The 22576-nt window shown below is 39.7% G+C and overlaps 2 protein-coding genes across 4 annotated transcripts in view; one reads left to right on the top strand and one right to left on the bottom strand.

Annotated features, from left to right (window-relative positions):
- LOC131428522 (arrestin homolog) overlaps positions 1–22576 on the bottom strand; it is a 365484-nt gene that overhangs the window by 337483 nt on the left and 5425 nt on the right. Inside the window, exon 2 of one of the 3 annotated variants that reach the window (XM_058592517.1) lies at positions 16298–16802. The exons of 1 other annotated variant lie outside the window; for it this stretch is intronic. The gene's annotated coding sequence lies outside the window, so the exon portion shown is untranslated. Of the gene's footprint in view, positions 1–16297; positions 16820–22576 lie in introns of all 3 variants that reach the window. One more of the 3 variants, XM_058592518.1, reaches the window with a different exon arrangement.
- LOC131428664 (uncharacterized) lies at positions 20423–20986 on the top strand. The gene is made up of 2 exons (XM_058592709.1): positions 20423–20683; positions 20771–20986. The coding sequence occupies exons 1-2, from the start codon at positions 20423–20425 to the stop codon at positions 20984–20986; spliced, it is 477 nt and encodes a 158-aa protein (XP_058448692.1).

Below are 22576 nucleotides of genomic sequence, written 5' to 3' on the forward strand. Positions count from 1 at the left end.
TTTGACCAGCGTTCGTGAAAAAATACTCATGAAATTGGTAATTTTCCACTTATCACACTTTAGTTCCGGAACCGGAAGTCGAATCTGGCGAAAATGCTCTAAATTTTTTTTGAAACTATAAGACCTTTCATTTGAATCATAATTTGTGAAAAAAGGTTTTCGTTTCAGAGAAAATTGAGTGCATATTTTTTCTCTCATTTTTATGTAACTCCGGAACTGGATTCAAACGAAATTCAATAGCAAGCTATGGGACCATAAGACCTTTTATTTGAATCTAATGTCGTTTTCGTTTTTAAAATGCACTACACTGGTGTAGCGAAAGCTGCACTGAAACCGTTCGTTTTTGCCAAATGCACTACACCAGTGCTACACTTTTTCTGCACCGATACCACTGGTGTAGCACTCATCAAAAGTTTGGTGTAGCTCTGTGCAATGGAATCATGTATTGTAGTCAATGGTTACTGTTTATGTTGTCGTCATTTTTGTTCGTTTATTCATGCCTCAGTGTAGCACTGCACCGGTGTAGTGCAAATTAAAAACGAAAACGCCATAAGTTTGTGAAGATCGGTTCAGACATAAAAAAGTGAGTGCATATTTTTTCTATTTTTCTTATGCATATCATCCTGTATCTCCGGAACCGGAAGTCGGATCGGGATGAAATTCAATAGCAGGCTATGAGGCCATGAGACCTTTCATTTGAATCTAAGTTTGTGAAAATCGCTTCAGTAAACTCCGATCAGCAAAAAAGTCGGTTTTCACAGTTATTGCATAGCCCAAGTAACATTATTAATATTAATAAATAGGGGAGAGTGTTCGGTTACCGACACACTTTTATTATAAGCTCATAACTGTTGACTTAGTGCACATTATGCGGACATATATACATCAATGGAAAGCTAAAGTCCCTAGCAAACAACTGATTATGAAACTAATTTGATTCATTTGATTGTAAAAACTTTATTATCAATTTAGTAAAGGGATAAATTTGGACCATTTCAAGAGAGGTGTTCGGTTACCGGCACCCCAAGAAAATTCGCTAAAAATAGAAAAAAATATAAGAAAAGACTGCAATTATTCAAAGAAAAAAACGAAATTTATTCTTTTCGACGGCGTTTTGGACTAATGTTTTCATTGTCTGATATAGACTTCGTCTATGCTCTCGCCACCATCCAGTAGGGATGGTACTCGGAAGGTAAAGTATCGATACCTAGGGTATCGAGATAGTAAATTTTGGATATCGATACAAGGTATCAAAAGGCAATAAAGTATCGATACCTGTAAGTATCAATTGATACTTGCGCAGCAATCATTTCAAAATAAAATTGTTGACTGTGGCGTTATTTTATGATATACCGAAAGATGTTTCCACACAGCAAAAAAAAAATCAATCTCAATGTGATTATTAATCGATGTGAAAAAAATTAGACGTACTGAACATCAAATGCAATAATTTTCTGTTTTCAAGAAATATTGCAGATAAATCACACGTTATGATATCGAAACAACGTATTTAGTAAATTACATCCGCTTGACTGAATACTAAGACGATTCTGATGGGAAATTATGCATCTTTTCGTGTAATATTACAACATTTAGATCGACACCAAGATTGTTGTGATATTATATCGTAAACGCTGTACATCAGAAGTGAGCATAATTTCCTACCAGAATCGTCTAAGTCTTCAGTCAAGCTGATGTAATCTACTCAATACGTTGTTTCGATGTAATAAAGTGTGATTTATCTGCAATATATTTTAAAAACTGAAAGTTATTGCATTTGAGAAGATTGTTGCAATTCGTTTTTTGCTGTGCATAAATTTGTTTTGCCACCAGTATACGCATATTCCTTGCCACATAGATTGCACTTCGCCTTTCGCGAATTTTGGTTTACGTCAAAGAATTTCCGCACGCCACTTTGGGTTGATTTCACATTTCACTTATTTTCTCAACAATTTACATGTTATAACCTTTGTGTCGATACACGAATACTACACTAAAAGCCAATTCCTATTGCTATTATTCCATTGCTATTAGGCGCATTGAAAGAGAGTGCAATGAGTGTGAAAAATTGAAATGATCTGAGAGTATGACCTTTATGTGCGTGTTTTGCACATTGCATTCTCTTTCAGTGCACCTGTTGGACAAAGCGAAATTATCGAGAACGAATTTCAACGACGGCTAGTCTACGTCATACCAATACATGCGCGAACTTGGCGCTTCGTCGAAGCCAAAGAAATAAAAATGTTCCATTGGGGACGGGTACAGCGTGAAGCGTCCCTTTCAAAAAGCCCACCTGGGTTCGATTCCCAGCCCCGCACATTGGGTTAGAAAGTTCTTCTGGCCCAAAGGCGAATGAGCTGAAAGTTAAAGCCTCTATAAATGAAACAAAAACATGTTCCGTCGTAATAGGAATTGACTTCAATCTGTTGCGATACTGTAAGTATCGAGACCAAAAGTATCGATACTAACAGTATCGCTCTGATGCGATATAGATATTAAAAATACCCGGTTCCTGAAAGAAAGTTTCGATACCTCAAAGTATCAACTCGGTATCGGACATCCCTACCATCCAGGCGCCTTTGATGTTGATTTGGCCGGTCTTCCACGTTTTTTCTTAGTCGGAGTATCTGTTGTATGAATGGATGCTTCTGCTTCCGATCCGCCGCGAACACCCATTTCATTAAACTGGAAAGAGTTCAGTATCGTTGTTTGCGTATTGCCTTAGGTTGCATGCAGTCGACTCATACGATGAGTCTCGAAGTGCTTGCGGGCGTCTTACCGTTGAAAAATCGATTCTGGGATCTCTCATATCGATTGCTAATCCGATGCGATATCTTAAATCCGATGGTGATTGAAAACTTCGAAAGGCTTGTCGAGCTCAATTCTCAGACCCGTTTTATGTCCTTGTATTTTGATTACATGGCTCAGAATATTAATCCTTCTTCGTTTGTTTCCAACCGTGCTCATTTGTTGGATACTTCTGATTCTACTGTGTTTTTCGACACATCCATGAGAGAAGAGATTCGTGGAATTCCGGATCACGTGCGCCCTCAAGTGGCCCCAAATATTTTTTATAATAAATTTAGAACAGTCAACTGTGAAAAGATGTTTTACACTGACGGATCAAACATCAACGAGTCCACAGGCTTCGGCATCTTCAATCAGAACATCACCGCTTCGTACAAACTCAGTGATCCGGCTTCAGTTTACGTCGCAGAATTAGCTGCTATTCAGTACACCCTCGAGATCATTGAAACGTTGCCCAAAGACCATTACTTCATTGTCACGGACAGTCTAAGCTCAATAGAAGCTCTCCGGGCAATGAAGCCAGGAAAGTATCCCCCATATTTCCTGGGGAAAATACGGGAACACTTGCGAACTTTATCTGAACGGTCTTATTCAATATCGTTAGTCTGGGTCCCTTCACATTGTTCCATTCCGGGAAATGAAAAGGCAGACTCATTGGCTAAAGTGGGCGCATTAGAAGGTGATATTTATGAAAGACCAATCTGCTTCAATGAATTTTTCAGTATTTCTCGTCGAAGAGCACTTGAAAGTTGGCAAACTTCATGGAGTAATGACGAACTGGGACGATGGCTACATTCCATTATCCCTAGGGTATCGACGAAACCTTGGTTCAGGAGGATGAACGTGAGTCGCGATTTCATTCGTGTTATGTCTCGGCTCATGTCTAATCACTACACATTCAACGCACATCTTCGGCGTATTGGGGTCATGGAGAGCGGTCTCTGCACCTGTGGCAACGGTTATCAGGACATCGAGCATGTCGTATGGTCATGTGTGGGGTATTGTGACGCCAGGTCTGTTTTAAAGGACTCCCTCAGGGCCCGAGGTAGACCACCTGATGTTCCGGTTCGAGATGTGTTGGCGAGTCGGGATATATCATATATGTTACTCATATATAAATTCCTTAAACACATTAATATACAAGTGTAATCTGCGTTAGTTACCCCTGTTCCTCGACTGATGCGAAGAAGAAACTCCACCCACAGGTTCGACACTAACATCCGCCCGAATCTCCCCATCCCTCGTCTGTCCACCATCTTCATTGGAACTAACAAGATCTTTCTGCTGTCACTAAATTTTCTGCTTCCCCCTCCCACGTTTTTTCACCATCTCGATGTCAACTAATTAGATCTTTGTCGTTCTTAGTCATTTTGTTCCCATATCCCCTTTTTACTCTGTTCTCCGTAATATTTACTTCTCTGTATATTTTTTTTTTCATTTTCCTCCGTAACATCATCATCATTGCCCACGGACGGCCGCTGTAGTCTATGAGATGAATATGGGCCTGGTATTCGTAGCCTGGGGGTGTCCCCCGCGAACCCACACGGACAGAAAAAAGCGGCTAATACCAAGATACTTACCAACGTGTTACATTCAGTACGCCGGCCGGTGCCGATTGCCAGCTGAAGGCGGGATCTGCCAAAGTCATTACATTATCTTAATATACTATCCTAGTTTTAAGTTATTTGTTAATTAAAATTAGAAAAAGCCCTTGGCATCTTAGAGCTTAAGCAGTGTGCCTTAATAAATTATATGATTGAAAAAAAAAAAAAATCTGTTGTATGAGTAGCTAGATGTTTGGCCAAAACTTTGGCTTGCTTTGTCTCTCTGCATCTCTGCATATCACTAACAGTTTTCCACGATTTGTCGAAAAAAATGGGGTGCCGGTAGCCGAAAACGGTAGACATTTTGAAAATTACAAAACAAATCTTTGGTTGCAAAAATTATGATAGCATCCGGTATTAAATCACGAAATAGATCGATTTCACCTCAGAAACATTCAATCCACTCACCTTTGCGATTGATGCTCTTCAATTTATGATACTATAAAATAAGTCAGAAAAAACTTTTGTGTTGATTTTCACGCAGTTAAAATTTGATTTGAACGCAGCAAGAAGTACAAGCGTTAGGACCGCCCATTTTGGTCAGAGTTCCTTTATTCTTTTTTCGAAAATCGTTTCTCTTCAATCTTCACTGCGAACAAATATTCAATATTAAATTATTCCTTTCAGTGCCCTAAAATATTACAAATATAACGTATACGACAAATTTGAAATGTCAGCTGTAGGAACTTGGTCAACTACGCCAATCTTGCGTTTATGGCTTTGACATTACCCACTCCTAGTTATTTTTCAAAATGCGACTTGGCTCACAATTCAATGTCAAGAATTAAATTTGTTCATTTAGATTCTGTCTGCTGACTAACATAACAATCTTAGTATAATTAGAAGAATTTCGAGAAGACTCCAAGTGACTTTGAAAAGTTTGTCAAAAAATGGATGATAGCTTCTTAGGCTGCTGTCAGAGTGGAAGCGTCACGCGGAGCGATTCAATGCAATATACAGTTATCGCATCGCAGTCACTCTGACATGTTTGCTTTGATCAAATGTAAGGTTGATGTCAGAGTGAGAGCGGAACGCGGACCGAAGCGAAGCGATTCGATGTACTGTGTTCGCATTGCATTTACTCTGACAGTTTTACTTTGATCAAATGGAACTAGCTCGCACGCGCGTCTTGACGATTCGCGTTCCGCTCTTACTCTGACAGCAACTTTTGTCTCGAGAAGGGTGTTGTCTTGATAATGACTGATAAATTCGAGATAATTCTAAGAAGCTGCGAAAGGATCCAAGTTAGCAGCTATTCGTGTGCGATGCGAATCACTTTTCAACATCGACTGATAAACAGTTCTTCAATTTCGTGTTCCATTGGAGCTCAAGCAACAGAAAACAAACATAAACAGAGAAAAGTTCTAAGAACATGAAAAGTTTCTATTGACTACCAAGAAATATAACGATTATCATTTAATATAAAAGTTACCACCTTTGAAGTTAAATATTGAATTCTGCCAAAATAAAATTTGCTTCAATATTATTATCATGTTTCAGGGGGATGCTATCTTGTACCAAGCTTTCCATTTTCAATCTATGTCTAAACACAAAAGCAATACGCCTGGAAAATAAACAAATCAATACAACCGCCCCCATGAATCCACCTCATGCTCAAGTTACAAAAATATGCGGCGAACCGCACCGAACCAAAGTTGTATCAAAAAGTAGCTGAAGCTTGGGAAGTTAAGCATAGATTCGGAACCGGCATCTCATCATGGTTAGGTACTTCAATGCACAATTCTAGCAAATCCCTCCGTGTTCGTCGACAATGGCAGGCTCAACGAACTGTGATTCTCGGATTCTCCGCCCTTGATGCGTTGGTTCCCAAATATAATAACGGATACAGTGATAATAACAACACATCTTTCAGGCCAGACATCCTTCCCTGAACCAGAAGAGGCCGGAGCTGGTGAGCGGCGGGGATGTTTTCCGGGGAAAATAAATCTGTTCCTATTCGTAGCGTTCCGTTTCGAGATCACAATGCCTGCGTCACTACGGTCGCTTGGCAAACACCGCAGCACAGAAACCTAGTACTTCAAGTTTAATAATCTCGTTATATTTGAAGAGCACCGAAACATCAACTGTCCTCTCGAATAACAGTCGATCTTTACCACTGCCAGCAGTCACTCATCGGCGTGAGTGGCGTCGGTTGACCACCGAAGTAAAATAATGATAAAAAATTATGAGCCTTTCGAAAAAGCCTCAACCGGTGTATTGTGGTCGGTAATACTGAAAGGATTGCTGCAAGCATGTTCGTTTTTTTTTGTTGGTTCATGTTCCGCGACATGACGCTATAACCATTATTTCTGTAAGTTTTCAAAAGCAACAAATTTCTTTCAGAACGAACTTTCATAATTTCAATTGATTCCCTTTCTACTCATTCAAATCGGAACACAAAACTTTCATAGGGTTGCCACCAGGACGGTCCTCGCCCGGCTTCAGGATTTACAAATAAAAAGTCGCGCCGCAGTACGATTTCTTATGTTGTATATTATTTGTAAGAACTCATCGTTGATTTAGTGGGACAGATTGGAAAACGCAAAAAAAAGAAAAGGCAGAACTAGAATCATATCCTATCCCTGGAGCTATTCTACGAATTTAACTGTTGTTAGCTGTGATTAGAATTTTTAAGCCTTATCCAGTGAACGAAATGTTTTATTTTCTATCGTTCGACCGAAAAAGCTTTCAGAAATGTGTTTTTGACGTAGTACTACGTCTTTCTTTACTATGCTCACAGTTTCAAAATTTCACAAAACGAAAGTGTAATGATATTACTCCAGTTTTTTTTTTCATATCTTTTTCCTTGTTTAAGTATTTTCTCAAATTCTTTCGCGAAACGAATGAAAAAAGATGTAAGATTGTTGTTAATGCCACGCTTATGATACGAAAACATTGTTTAAATAGTGAAAAAATAGGTCCAAACACGAAACATTAAAATCAACCGAATCTATAAATAGACCCTGTTGCACGTTTGCTAGCTCCAGTCTATGATAATCTATGAACACATCGGATGCGCGGGCTGCCATCTACGCCAAGACAGTAGAACTACACCCGGCATTATTCAACTGGTGCTTCAGTCAATGGCGAATATGAGGTGCCGCTCATCCAGCCTAAACGCTGAAAAACAACAACTAGTTCTTCTGTGGGCATATCTGCTGTTGGACATTCGCAGTGTGAGTTTTGCCTCATCCAGCTTCTGGTCGTTTGCATTGGAGGAATAGAAAACGAAAAGTGGACAACGATGGGGAACATTATACCATTTCGACCGTTGTTCTAAATGTTGTCTAAAGAACTATTAATTCTTAAAAATCGAAGATAAAAATCATCAGTTTAGTGCAAATCTAGAATAATTTCAACCGTTCTTTTGAACTTTTGGTCTGTTATGTTCATTTTTTTGTATTTAAGAGATATTTTTATTCAGGCCTATTTGCGTACAAGCTTTACGTGGCCAATTGAGTCGATTTTTTAAATATTTTTTGTGTTGGATTGGTATTTTTGTTGATTTCCGTCTTGAGTTCGTTGATAGTTGCTGTAGATGCGCCTTGTTGAACATTGGTTGCAGTTGCTGGTTGGATGGAGGGTAAGTTGTTAACTGCAGCTGGTGTACTTTGTTCGTGGATTGGATGGTTTCGTTGAAGAGGATGCTTCATTGTTGTTGGTGGCTGTCACAGGTGTACTGGGGTTGGTTGGGGTTGGTGTGAAGGAAATACCTTTGTCCTTTGGTGTAGTTGTCTCCTTGTTCAGTTTATCATATGGCTTACCGTAGTGAACAGCTTTTTGGCAATATTGACATGTGGTCATCTGATTGTCATAGGTAACAAGTGATTTGCACGGAATTCTTGTATCTTGACCGAAAATCACATAAGAAGGTATAGGCTTCTTCAAGTGTATGCGTAACAAACGTACGCCATTTAGAATAGTGGGGAAAAATTCTTCCACTTTTCTTTTTCGATAGAGAGAATCTCTCCGTATTGGGTCAACGTTTTGCGAATATAAGAATCGATGACGCTTGAGGGAAGATCATGCACACGCACTTCTATAGCACTATCTTCCATATATACTGGAATGTTGTACTTAATGTTTTCGTGCTCCACATAGTACACATTGTTATTGTCTTTTGCGAATTGAATTGCATCCAACTCTTTATAAAACTGGATGTGAACAACATTATTAGTCTTATTGCATTGAAGTTGCATTTGCTCCTTAAGCAAGCCTTCAAGTTCTCGTATCGAAGGTCGAATTTTTTACTGCCTGAAGTCAACAATAATTGTATTCTTTCGTGTCGGCGGTAGCTTTTGTTCGTTTGGTTCACTCATTTCGAGGTCTTTCTATTGTTCACTACACAATACTGTACTTGGTTGCGAACGTAAGCGGTTTTGATTTATCGACTGACTTGGATGAAATGTGAAAGCGAACTGTATTATGTTCATTGTTCGCTCCGTTCACAGTGTGGCTTTTGCTTCAAACAAGTGTGGAAAATTCACAACGGAGAGAATACATATAAAAATTTACAGTACTAAAGGTTGTGATAGTGTCAAATCATTTAGTTCCTAGCCATTTTCAGTGTCTTCACATAAAATCAAGCAAAGAGTTAATTGGGTTTCCATGAGTGCCACGACTCGGTTAATGCTGTAGGGAAGGGCACACAAACATGTGGCAGATTTACTTTTCGCCAAACAAGAAGCAACCGATTTGTCTGGAATTTTGCTGTCTGAATAATTGTCAACTGTGTTGAAAGTGGATAACCATTGTTTCTTTTCAGAATCCAAAGCATTTTACAAAGATCCAATGAGATTTTACTTGAAATGAATAATTTATTAGTAGAACAATGTACCAAAATAAATGTGCATTCTTAAAGTGATCTACCCCTTGTCGACAGCAGTCCTACATAAATCTCGCGATTATGCATCTAACATTACCTACTACTAGTTTTTTATTCACACGGACAGACATCCGTTACTACTTTCATGATTAAAAATCTTGAAATCAATCATTTAAACTTCTCATGAAGTCACGATAATTGTTCATCATTTTATGATCAAAAGGGCTTGAACCATAAGCATCAAGTCTTCTCGGATGAAAATTCCTCATGGTAAGAATCTATTACTTGAGGAATGCTATTCATTCAAAACTCGTAACTCAGATTTTCTACCCGGATATCACTTTGAACATTCTGCTTCAAGTGATATGATGGATTGTTGTTAATTGACTGGGAAGGCACTAAATATGGCTACTCCTTAAATTTAGCGAACTTTACATTTTGTATGAATATATCTGAATATATTCTTATATATTGTTGTTAGGATAATATTACGAGAGATAGTGTAATTCGAAAAATCAATTGGACTATAAATTTAGAACACTATCCAACGAAAATTTAAAGAAATGCCTTGTTAACCACTTTGTTCAATTAGTTCCATAGATATAACAACACAGGCTGTATTGATCTAGCTTAAATATTTTAAGTAAAACCTATCTTTAATATTTTTCTAAGAAAATAATTAAAATCGGTTAAAAAATGTTCGTCGCACTCATTCCATTTAAATTGTATTTTAAAACTTCATATTTTGAAACATGAATTTATGTTGCAAAGAAACACGCTTGAAGTGATACTCATCAAAGCACAGTGGTCCGAAACGGGAAATAAGCGAGACAAAAATATTTTCGCTATTAAATGTTATTTTTTTGTAGTTGGTGTAGTCGACACATCGTCGGAAGTCGATTTTCTCGTAAAACTGTTCACACAAAAGTTAAAGCAAAAAAAGTGAATTTTTTAGAGCCATCCTACTTCACTCCGAAAAATTTATGTTACTCTTTTTCAGCAAAGTTGCTCAAAATAAAATTTCCTACAACTCACTTGTGAAGTGCAATATTTTTTAAGTTCAATTAAGAAAGTTAGAAGTCAAATTTAAATCCAAACATGGACCACCCTAATGATCTTTTACATCGAAATATGCGCCAGTTGATTACAAATAACTTTTGTGAAGACACCTACTACAAAAAAAAACTTTTAATAGCGAAAATATTTTTGTTTCGCTTATTTCCCGTTTCGGACCACTGTGCAAGGTAAGGTGCGTTACGCTTAAATTTAAGCGGAATCAGTCCAAATGTTTCATGACACGAAAACTATAAATCATGGTGTACTGTCATAACATGAAAATATAAAGACTGTCCCAGATAGTATGGACGCAACCAAAAACCGCTGCCATTTCGCAATGGTTCAGAATCTGTCAATTTTTATGGCGGCGTCCTGTTGTTTACACTCTTCTCTAACCACTTGTGCAGTTGATTAATCGTTTTCATTACTTTGTTTCGAAATGCGTGGACTTTCAGCAGAACAACGTCGAAAAATTGTGTACAAATGGTGCAGAGATCGCGGACTGTCACTGAGAATGATAGCAAAAATGGAAGTAGTAAGGGAAAAAACCGTGCGAAATGCAATCAGGAAGTTCGGTGAGGATAACACCTTTGAGGATAAACCGAAAACGGGTCGAAAAAAGGTTGGATAAACGTATACTGAAGGCGTTCGAGCAAAAAAAAGAGGTTTCAGTTCGGGATGTGGCCAAAAAAGTGAGCACTTCGAAGTCAAATGTTCTTCGTGCTAAAGAACGTTTGAATCTTCGAACCTATAAGAAGCAGAAACAACCAAAACGTTGTCCGAAACAAGAAGCATCGATCAGGCCGAGGGTTCGAAAGCTGTACAATACGATTTTTGCTGGAAATTTGAACTCCATAATCATGGACGACGAAACCTACGTGAAATTCGATTACAAATCCTTGCCGGGACCACAATATTATACGATGCGAGAAGGGCAAGTGTTAAACCAGTTCGAGACATCGATTGAAGTCGAAAAATTTGGTAAGAGCGCTATGGTCTGGGAAGCAATTTGTAGCTGCGGCAAGATTTCGAAACCTTTAATCACCACTGCTTCAATGAACAGCGAAATACATACATCAAGGAATGTTTACAAAAACGACTTCTACCCATTTAGGGGTTAGCCCAATTTTGTGCTAGGGCACATAACCGTTTTTATTAGTTTTACGTTTCGTCTTTGACTCATCAGTGCAGAGCAGTTCAAATTGAACTGCTTAGTGCTAACTTCGGCAGTTCAATTTGAACCGCTAAGCAGACGTAAAGTTTCTGCTACTTACAGAACACTTTTTGTTTTGCAACGGAGTGCAATGTCTTTTCTGACTTCTACCCATGATTCGAAGCCACAAGGATCCTGTTGTCTTCTGGCCAGATCTTGCTTCTTGCCACTACTCGAAATCAACGGTAGAATGGTATACTACCAAAAATGTCCCTTTCGTCCCAAAAGACAACCAAAGTTTTTTTTCGCCATTTTTGAAATGTCTATCGATTTCAGTTACTAGCACCCCATTTTTTCCGATAAATCGTGAAAAATTGTCAATAATGTGCAGAGATACAAAGAAACAAAGCCACCATCCAAATCATCGGCCAAGAGAGATTAGGCGAAGTCACCATCAGACAATGAAGACTTTTGCCCAAAACGCCTTCGGAAAGATTAAATTCCGTTTTTTCTTTGAATAATTGCAGTCTTCACTTATATTTTTCCATTTTTAGCGAAATTTTTTGGGATGCCGGTAACCTTTTTTGAAATATCCAAAATGTATCACTTTACTAAATTGATAATAAAGTTTTTTCAATCAAATGAACTTAGTTTCTTAATCACATGTTAGCAAGGGACTTTAGCTTTCCATTGATGTATATATGTCCGCATAATTTGCACTTAGTCAGAAGTGATAAGCTTAAAATAAAAAAGGTGTCGGTAATCGAACACTCTTCCCTTGATATTGAAATATCTTCTAGAGAGGCATAGTGAAAATCCTACACTTTATTACATCGTTTCGATTTACAGAGCATATCCAAAAATAATTAAACTATTCGCAAAGTACAAAAAACTTTGTTCAAGTTTTGATTACCAATTGAAACATTAGGGTAATGTTTGAATTCCATTAGAAGAGAAACACATAGGAAGGTATGTAATATTTTGCTCTAACAATTAGATTTTCACAATTTTGCTCTAACCAGAACTAATCAGCCCACTCTCACAAAGCAATGCGCAACACACACGCACAGTTAAGCTGTCGGTAATTAAATCTGTAGTTAGTTACAGATACTCCGAACAAAAACCATCTTTTTGCCTTTCTCATATAGATAAGCTATCCAATCGCTGTGAAAATCGACTTTACAACCGAGGCACGGGAGGTGGAGTGTCATATACCATTCGACTCAGTTCATCGAGATCACAAAATGTCTGTGTGTGTTTGTATGTATTTATGTGACAAATAATGTCACACAATTTTCTCAGCGATTACTAAACAGATTTTCACGAACTCAGATTCAAATGAAAGGTCTTATGGTCCCATAGACTGTTATTAAATTTTATCCTGATCCGACTTTCGGTTCCGGAACTACAGGGTGATATGAACAAAAAAATAATAGTCATACACGTTTCTCAAAGATGGCTGAACCGATTTTCACAAACTAAGATTCAAATGAAAGGTTTTATAGCCTCATACAATTTTCCTGAATTTCATTTGGATCCTACAGGGTCCGGCACTCGAAGTGTAACCAACTTCAGACCGCTCGCGCAGCTGACGCACGGGCATCAGCTCTCTAGAAATTTGCTAAATGACAGTTCGGAGTTGTATTGTTTACAAGCGCAAGAAAGCATTTTGCCAAAAGTGAACGCAAAAAAAAATCAGTGATGGATTTAAAACGTAATAGTGTGATTGCTTTATATTTAGATGGAAAATCACAACCAGCGATTGTTCGTGAGCTCAAACACCTTAAAGTGAATAAAGTTTTTGTTTATCGCACCATAACTCGTTACAATAATACTAGTAGCATCGCAAAACGTCATGGAGGTGGTCATCAAAAGACTGCAACGTCAGGTGAGATGGTTCAAAAAGTGAAGAAGCGACTTGAAATAAATCCTCGACGAAGTGCCAATCAAATGGCAAAAGAACTGAAAATATCCGACCGTAGCATCCGCCGCATACTGAAAAATGATCTGAAGGTCAAGCCTTACAAGATCCAAAAGGCGCATGATCTCACACCGAAGCAACAAGTTAGACTTGAGAGAGCGAAGGAGTTGCTTCGTTTGGCCGAAAGCGGTCAATTTCCGAACATTGTATTTTCTGACGAGAAAATTTTTCCAATTGAGCAATTCGTAAACTCTCAAAACAATAGGGCTTACTTGACCGACCGTTCATACGAGAATTTGAGTCATCGATTGGCCACCAGGAGGCAGCACCCGCAACAGATAATGGTTTGGGCCGCTGTAACCGCAGATGGGCGCTCTCCAATCGTTTTCATCGAGCCTGGCGTCAAGGTAAATGCGACATATTATCGGGAAAGTATTCTGGAGGTTGCTTTGAAGCCGTGGGCAGACAAACATTTCGGTGGCAGACCATGGACGTTTCAGCAGGACTCGGCACCGTCTCACAAAGCTCGAGTGAACCAAGAATGGCTGAAAAACAACGTTCCGAACTTCATCACGTCCACACAATGGCTCTCGAATTCACCAGATGCGAATCCAATGGATTATTCTCTTTGGGCTATTTTGGAGAGCAAAGTCCGAACTAAAAGATACACCAGTCTCGAGGCGCTGAAAAAAGTTATTGTCCGCGAGTGGGCCAAAATACCTGCAAGTCACATTCGGGCAGCTTGCGGTTCGTTTTTTGACCGTCTCAAGGCCATAGTCAAGGCAAAAGGTGGTCATATCGAGCAAAAGTGAATTGATTCTGAATTTTGTATTATTTTTACACATTTTGTACTTTGAATTAAGTAAAAGTAATTTTCCAAACTGAATGTATGGCCTTTTTAATTGGTTACACTTCGAGTGCCGGACCCTGTACTTTCGGTTCCGGAATTACAAGGAAATATGAGCAAATTTATGAAAACATGCAAACTCAATTTTCTCGAAAATTTCTCAACCGATTGCCATAAACAAGAAGCGAATGAAAGGTAATAGAATTCTTTGAAAAGTATCCAAAAAAATGATCCAAATCCGACTTTCGGTTCCTATATTACAGTGCGATTAGTGAAAATTTTCAATTTCATGAATTTTTTTCATAAGCGATGGCGAAATGAGGTGCGTATTTTTATACAATTTACTGCTAAATTCATCTAATTGGCAGATCTTGTTAGTTAGGGACTATATAAAACTGATTTTGGAACTACTAGTCCCCAGTTTACGCAAAGCACCGATAATAGTGAAGAAAAACTTCAAAAACGGAACTCACTTCGATTTCTCAGCAACGGTTAAGCCGATTTTCACGAATCATGATTCAAATTAAAGCTCTCATTGTCTTTAAATATACTGTGCAATTTCATCCAGATCCGACTTCCGATTCCGAAATCAGAGGGCGATGAGTGCCAAAACATTCGAATCGTTATTCAAAATTACGATGCAAAACCGGTACACGTCGATACGTGCTGGTACTAAATAAGAAGAAAATACCACCGGCTTTGATCCGTTCGCAGCGTGATTTGTTCAATTTCTTACAGCGTGCATGGTTGCCACATTTAAATCTATATTCTTCAGGTGAAAAGATGTAAATTTGTGAATCTTTTATTCAAATGGTACATACTCGCCCTTATTCTGAATAACGACGTATTGATTTTTCGATCGAATGTGGTTCGATCGAATCATAGCTACCTTTGATTTTGCTAGCGTTATGGGGAATACAAATGAAATACGAGGGAAAAAACGATACGACGTTATTAAGAATAAGGGCGACTAGTTAGTGTCATGATAACGATACACTTATTACCTTTCTCATATAGAACGTTTATGCAACCACTTGAAAAATTGACTAATGAAAATTTGGCCAGAGGGATATGTGTTCTATATCATCCGCCACAATTCTTCGAGCTGAGTAATGTATGTGTCTGTGTGTGTGAGTATGTGTCAAATAATGTCATTCATAAAATAAAAAATATCATAGTTGCTATTGAATTTCATCATGCTTTCATATGATAAAGTGTGTTTGAAATTGCACACCGTTATTTAGAGCGAGGATGCAAAAAAGTGTAAAATTCTTCTAGATTTGGCTCGAAACTGATTCAATTGGTAGGCTTTATTAGTTACTTACTAAACAAACCGACTTCGGCTATACTGGTTCCAAGTACCTGAAATAGTGGTCAAAAATGAGACTCACTCAGTTTTCTCGAAGATGACTTGATCGATTCCCACAAACTTAGGATTAAATAAAAGTTCCTGTAGTCTCATAGTTTGCTATTTAACTTCATCAGCATCCGACTTCCGGTTCCAGATCTATAAAGTAAAGTGTGTTTAATCATCTAGTGCGACGATGCAAAATAAAGAAAAATTCTTATTAACTTGCCATAACTGTTTACAAATTGAAAAGGTTATGTTAGTTCATACCCAAAGATAGTGTTTTATTTTATTCAAGACAGAAAAACATATTTCTTGACAGAATCTTCTAGTATTTTTTTCTTATTAAAAGTAATATGATAAAGGCATCATTACACCACTAGGTGGATTAAGGCAGGTTTTATATATAGATTGCTTTTCAACGAGCGACGTATCCGAGATGGCAACCCTAAACATTCCCGAAGTGAATTTTCACTTTTATGCATAGGATTGCAGTAAAAGTGGCCCTCTGCAAAAAAAAGATCAATTTGATTACATCGAATTACAAACTTTCTTTCCATTACGAGTTTTTGTTTTCATGGACTGTTCGTCATCGAACCACATCGAAACAAAAAAATAACTTTATAATACGCCTAATTGTGACCTTTCTCAGTCTCCAACGGAGACCCTTCTTGGAAAGCTCGGAATTAGAATTCTTATTTTTCTTATCTAGAAAACGTATCAAAACTCACTTACCACTTCAGTTTATTCGAGCCAGGAAAATCATCTGGCTTGCTTCGACGAACAAACAAATTCACCACCCTTCAGCCGGGGCCAGTAAATCAAAACCGTCCATCTGTCCGGGCGGTCCGGCTAACCTCGTGTCGTTTTGTAATTCGACCTTTCGCCTCCTCCACCCTTCGGGATGATGAGAATCGAGGTCAGAAAGTCACTTTTACACCGGCTTCCGATTCATAACGTTGATGGAGCGAGGTTTTTCATCATCCAGATAATCACTTGATTTGCTCACTTGTTTTTTATTTCACCGGCAACTGCCGACCGTTTCACACGGAAATTCACACGCGAAATGACACATTAATCAAGATTAAATCGTTCAACGTTACGTTCACCTTACGGATACAGGCTGCCATTTGCCACAGCTCTGTACTAGGCGATGAACACGCTACTCTTCAGAGGTGCCTCAGATGATGTGAGCTCAGTTCAGCTTTTAGTACGTGTAGTGCACTACTGTTTTTCCTACCTGAAACAGACAAAATACTGAATCATTGTTAATGTTCTAATCTTCATGTCATTTGTCTGAAAAAGCTTTTCATGTTAGTGTGTATAATGGATGACGGAGTTCTACCGTGACCAGCAATTTTTTGTGTGGTCTCCATTGTTTGCAATATTAGAATCATTAATATTGATTTTTGTACAGAAACGTCTATGTAGATGTTTAGAGTGCAAAACGTGTCCTATTTCTTTTGATGAAAACAGATGAAAACGTTGAAGAAATAATACTACTTTCATTAACGTTAAAACGAAAACGAATGGTGATGAACTGGAAGAAAAATTTTGCATGTTGTTAAAACGGAAGTTGGTCAAGGAACTGCATTATACATTGAGTTTACAAAGCAATCTGCAATAATAGTCACTTGTATCGGTAATGTTACCGATCAAGGGGATGGTCTGAGAGTGAGGACTACTCGAACCGACGGATATTTGATTTTGCGAGGAAAGTTTGCCCAGATTCTGTTCCTACGCATAGCATTATTAGGGAATCTTTTCCAAACAATGGCTCCATTGATAGCCCCTTTTCAATGATGGAATTTTCCATTGCACTCATGTCTTGTAACAATAACGCTCCTGGGTTGGAGAGAATTAAATTCAACTTGGAGAAGAATCTGCCCGAACTCGCAAAAAGACGTTTGTTGGAATTGTTCAACAAGTTTCTTGAGCAAAATTTTGTTCCACCTGACTGGAGGCAAGTGAAAGTTATCGCCATTCAAAAGCCGGCGAAACCAGCTTCCAATCACAACTCATATAGACCCATTGCGATGTTGTCTTGCATCAGAAAATTGTTCGAAAAAATTATTCTACGATTCTACGATTATTCTAAGTGTCGAGACGAACGGTTTGTTGTCAGATACTCAGTTTGGCTTCCGTAGAAATAAAGGGACGAATGATTGCCTTGCATTACTTTCGTCTGACATCCAAATTGCCTTCGCTCAGAAGCAACAAATGGCATCTGTATTTTTACACATTAAAGGAGCATTTGATTCAGTTTCCATTGATGTTCTTTCAGACAAGCTCCACCAACATGGACTCCCAGCGGTTATAAATAATTATTTGCACAACCTTTTGTTAGAGAAACGCATGCATTTTTCACATGGCGATTTGACAACATTCAGAATTAGCTACATGGGTCTCCCGCAAGGCTCATGTCTCAGTCCGCTCCTTTATAATTTTTACGTGAATGACATTGACAGCTGTCTTGTAACCCCATGTACACTAAGACAATTGGCAGATGATGACGTGGTTTCAGTTACTGGACCCAAAGCTGTTGATCTGCAAAAACCATTGCAAGATACCTAAGATAACTTGTCCGTTTGGGCTGTTCATCTGGGTATCGAATTCTCTGCGGAGAAAACAGAGCTGGTCGTCTTTTCTAGAAAGCATGATCCCGCGCAGCTTCAGCTTCATATGATGGGAAGAATAATCCAACAGGTTTTGACTTTCAAATACCTTGGGGTGTGGTTTGATTCCAAATGCATGTGGGGAGGACACATTAGATTTCTGATAACAAAATGCCAACAAAGAGTAAATGAGCCGGTATTCAGGAACCAGCATAACCCAAAACGATTCGTATGACCATAAATTAATATGACGAATAAATTGCAATAGTTTTAAGTCCAACTTTAAAGCTTTTTTGGATTATCATTTTCTACATCGGTTTGAATTTTAAGAACTCAAAAAACTTTTAAAAACCCTGTAATTCCAAAATCGGAAGTCGGAATCGGATAAAATTCAAATTTCATTAAATTTTGTATGGGACCATAAGTCCTTTTATTAAAATTTTTGGTTTTGAAACTCGATTTGGTCTTTTTCGAGAAACGATTCTGCGAAAGTACGTGTAGCCGAAGTCAGTTAAATTATTTGGTTATCGACTATCCAAATCTGCAAATCCGATAAACCTGATTAATTTATGTGAAATGGACATTTTCACACTAATCACTCTGTATCTCCTAATGCAGAAGTCGGATCTGACTAAAAAGCAAGATGTTTTATAGGATTTTAAACCTTTCATTTGAATTTAAATAGTAGTTAAATTTCATTTGAATCTTAGATCGGTTCAACCTTCTACGAGAAAGAATGATCATTTCAATCTCGTTTGGCATATCATCCTGTAGTTCCGGAACTAGATGTCGGATCAAATTGAAATTCAGGAACCTTGTTTGGGAGTATACCACTTTTCATATGAATCTGAGTATGTAGAAAATGGTTGAGCCATCTCTGAGAAAATTGAGTGAAATTATTTGTCACACGCGCATTTGCTGATCTCTACGAACTGATTCGAATGGTTTTTTTTTTTTATTTAAAATATGTTTTTTATTCAGGCCTATTTGCGTACAAGCTTTACGTGGCCGAATTAGCCGATTTTTTAAATAAAAAATTTTTCGAAGTGGATCTCGTTGTCACTCTTTTTCTAGGAGGAGAAGAGCTTCCATTTTCCTCCTGCGAGGGTTGAGGGGCACTTTGTTCGTGGCTCGTCTCGTCCTCCATTGCCGCATCGATGGTTTTGTTGTTGATTTCAGTCTTCTTTTCGTTTTCCTTGTTGTTCGCAGTCTTGAGCTCGTTGCTAGTTGCTGTAGGAGCGCCTTGTTGTACATTGGTTGCAGTTGTTGGTTGGTTTGATGGTGAAACAGGAGTACTACGCTCACTAGTTTTCGTTGTTGAACGGTTGACCTTGTCTTTTGTTGAAGATGTTCTTTTCGCAGTTTCAGTGCAAGGTTTACCGTAGTTTGCAGGTTGTTCACAAAACTGACATGTAACCAGTTGATTTTCATACGTAATCAGCGTTTTACACGGATGTTTCCCGTCTTGATTACAAATGATGTAAGATGGAATTGCTTTACGTAGTTGCATACGTACCACTCGCACGCCATTCCGGATACCCGGAAAAAAATTCCGCCATACTTCCCTTTCGATGGAAAGAACTTCACCGTACTGCGACATACTTTCCCGAACATACTCATCGGTGGACTGCGGGGGAAGGTCATGCACGCGTACTTGTATGGCATTGTCCACCATGTGCACAGGAATTTTGTATTTAATGTTGTCACACTCAACGCTGTGCACCTCGTTGTTAACCGAAGCGAATGCAATTGCATCGCTTTCACGTTTAAACATAATGTACACACAGTTAGACGCCTTGTTGAATTGAATCTCACTTACATTATTAGCGTCTAGATGCATTCGTTCTTTAAGTAAGATTTCAATTTCATTTGCTGCTGGTCTAACTTTGCAACGCTTGAAATCTATACAAATTGAATTTGGCCTTGTTGGCCAAGTTTCAGGCTTTGTTAAATCGTATTTGACCATTCCGTACACTCTATTGTTCACTGCACTGTATTGTCTTTGTTTCTTTTGCTTCGACCGCAAACGATTTTCGACTGTGTTGGCTGAGATGCGAGCTCGAACTGATTCGAATGGTTATTCGCGGCTATTCGTGTAAGCAAAAAAGCCTGCTTTGATAACCTGTGTCAGTATGCCAACTCCAACCCATGGGGTGATGCCTACTGCGCGGTAGTAACGCTTGATGTCAAAAATGCGTTCAATAGTGCTTGTTGGGTCGAACTGAGCGCATCACACTCGATCAGCATGGTGAAAGACTGGTTGCGTAGCAGGAAACTGCACCTAGCGTATCATAAAACAGAGATGATGGTGGTAAACAACAGAAAATCAGAACAAGAGGCGTCGGCACATGCTGGTGATTGCATGATCCCCTCCGAGAGATCACTGAAGCAACTGGGAGTGATGCTTGACGACAAGCTCAGTTTCGACAAGCACGTGGAATATGCCTGTAAACGTGCTTCAATTGCCATTGCGGCGCTCTCGCGAATGATGGCCAATAACTCGCCGGTGCGTTCTAGCAAACGCAGGTTATTGGCAGGAGTGGCAGTTTCGATCCTCAGGTACGGCAGCCCGGTATGGGCGTCGGCACTCCAGGTGGAACACAACGCAAAGTTGCTGGAGAGCACGCACAGACTGATGTGTCTTCGTGTGATCAGTAAGTATCGTACGATATCTGGAGACGCAGCCTTCGTGGTGGCGTACATGATGCCTATTGGGCTGCTCATCAAGGAGGACGCGGAGTGCAACGATACGCAGAGGGACAGGAACGCCCGAAGGACTGCCAACGCAGCCTCCCTACGCGAATGGTAAAGGAAATGGGACAATTCAACCAGGGGCAGGTCGACACATCGGCTCATTCCAAGAGCCTCTGGATGGATCGATAGACCCCACGGCGAAGTAAACTTTAGCCTGACGCAGTCCCTCACAGGTCACGGTTGTTTTAGGTGGTACCTCCACAGGTTCGGCCACGCGACATCTCCTGTTTGCCCTGGCTGCCCAAATGAACTTGAGACTGCAGAACATGTCCTGTTTGCCTATCGTGCCTGTTTGCGACACAAATGAATGGTCTACTGCATATATGTGGTAGAGAAACTACACCAGAGAACCTAGTCCAGAGGATGAGCCACAGCGAGGAGAACTGGAACGCAGTGTCGACCGCGACCTTCCAGATAGCGGGAATCTTGCAGCGGAATTGGAGCGCAGAACAACAGGCAGCCGCGACCGCTGGCCGCTAAAGAGGGATCAGCGAACAAGCGTCGGTTCGGGAGTTTTTCCATTGTCGGGGAACTCTCCGTCGGTGTAGTCTAAATTCTTCACCGGGGATTATACGAGTATATTGCGACGTAGTTCCGGTATGGATCGTCGGGGCACCAGTGAACCGGAAGCCATCCTCGAACCGGAATCATTGGAGCGACCTCAGCACTCATTCGAGTGTCCCGTGTACAAAGCACGAGATTCGGTGTCGGGAGAAACTCTTTCGTCGGAGAGCTCTCCGTCGGCGTTGTCAAGATACTTCGACTGGGATTAGATTAGTAGATTGCGACGTAACTGCGGTATGGATCGTCGGGGCACCAGTGAACCGTAAGCCATCCTCCAGCCGGAATCACTGAACCGACCCAGGCATCCTGCCGTTTGAACCGTTCACGGATTTCGGAAGTGTCGGTCCCGGCGAAACTTCCATCGTCGGGGAACTTTGCCGTCAGTGCAGGTTAGATCCATCGTCGGGGATTAGCCGAGTAGTTCGTGACGTAGGCCAGCCCTGGGTCGTCGAGGCGCCAGCGAACCGGAAGCTAGGCTCCAACCGGAAACGCCGGACCGACCTCGACATCCTCCTGGTCGATCCCCTGTAGCGAAATGAGTGGCTCAAAATCGAGAGATAAATGGCCCAAAATGTGGGAGAGAATGACGCAGACGTCAATGACGATGCATAAGTCCGGGAAGGGTGCTTTGAGTACCGATAGCCTTCCAGACCGAAGTAATACCTAACGGTAGTTCTGGGGAGGTAGGGTTGGAGATCCTAGGTGTTTTAGTGGGTAGTTTCAATTATACAGTGGTAGTCCTGTGGATAGTCCCACACTCTGTGCGCAAATGCATTTCACCTTGTAAAAAAAAAACCCCACACACACGGACATTTACTCAGTTCGTCGAGCTGAATCGATTGGGGGGCTTCGGAAAATTTTTCTAAAGTTTGAGCGAATTCTATACCTATTTTTTTATCAGGTGTACAACTTTGCTTCCGCCGTTTTCCGATAGGTGGCTATACCGGCTGAGGCTGGTCAACACATATAAGTGATAATGCCTTTGAAGTGAGTGTGTACAGTGCCTAACGAATTGTCATCGTCGTTTCAGTGACAGTTGTTATTGTTTTCGTATTATTCACGCTAGAAAATGTCTGTTTAT

The sequence above is a fragment of the Malaya genurostris genome, chromosome 2 (assembly GCF_030247185.1).
Source record: "Malaya genurostris strain Urasoe2022 chromosome 2, Malgen_1.1, whole genome shotgun sequence".
Classification (NCBI taxonomy): domain Eukaryota; kingdom Metazoa; phylum Arthropoda; class Insecta; order Diptera; family Culicidae; genus Malaya; species Malaya genurostris.

What these genes read in the sequence shown, in the direction of transcription:
- LOC131428664 (XM_058592709.1), top strand. Translation starts at nt 20,423, where the DNA reads ATGGTGAAAGACTGGTTGCGTAGCAGGAAACTGCACCTAGCGTATCAT. An exon ending in TGATGGCCAATAACTCGCCG is followed by an intron (nt 20,684 to 20,770) that starts GTGCGTTCTAGC and finishes TCGGCACTCCAG; the next exon opens with GTGGAACACAACGCAAAGTT.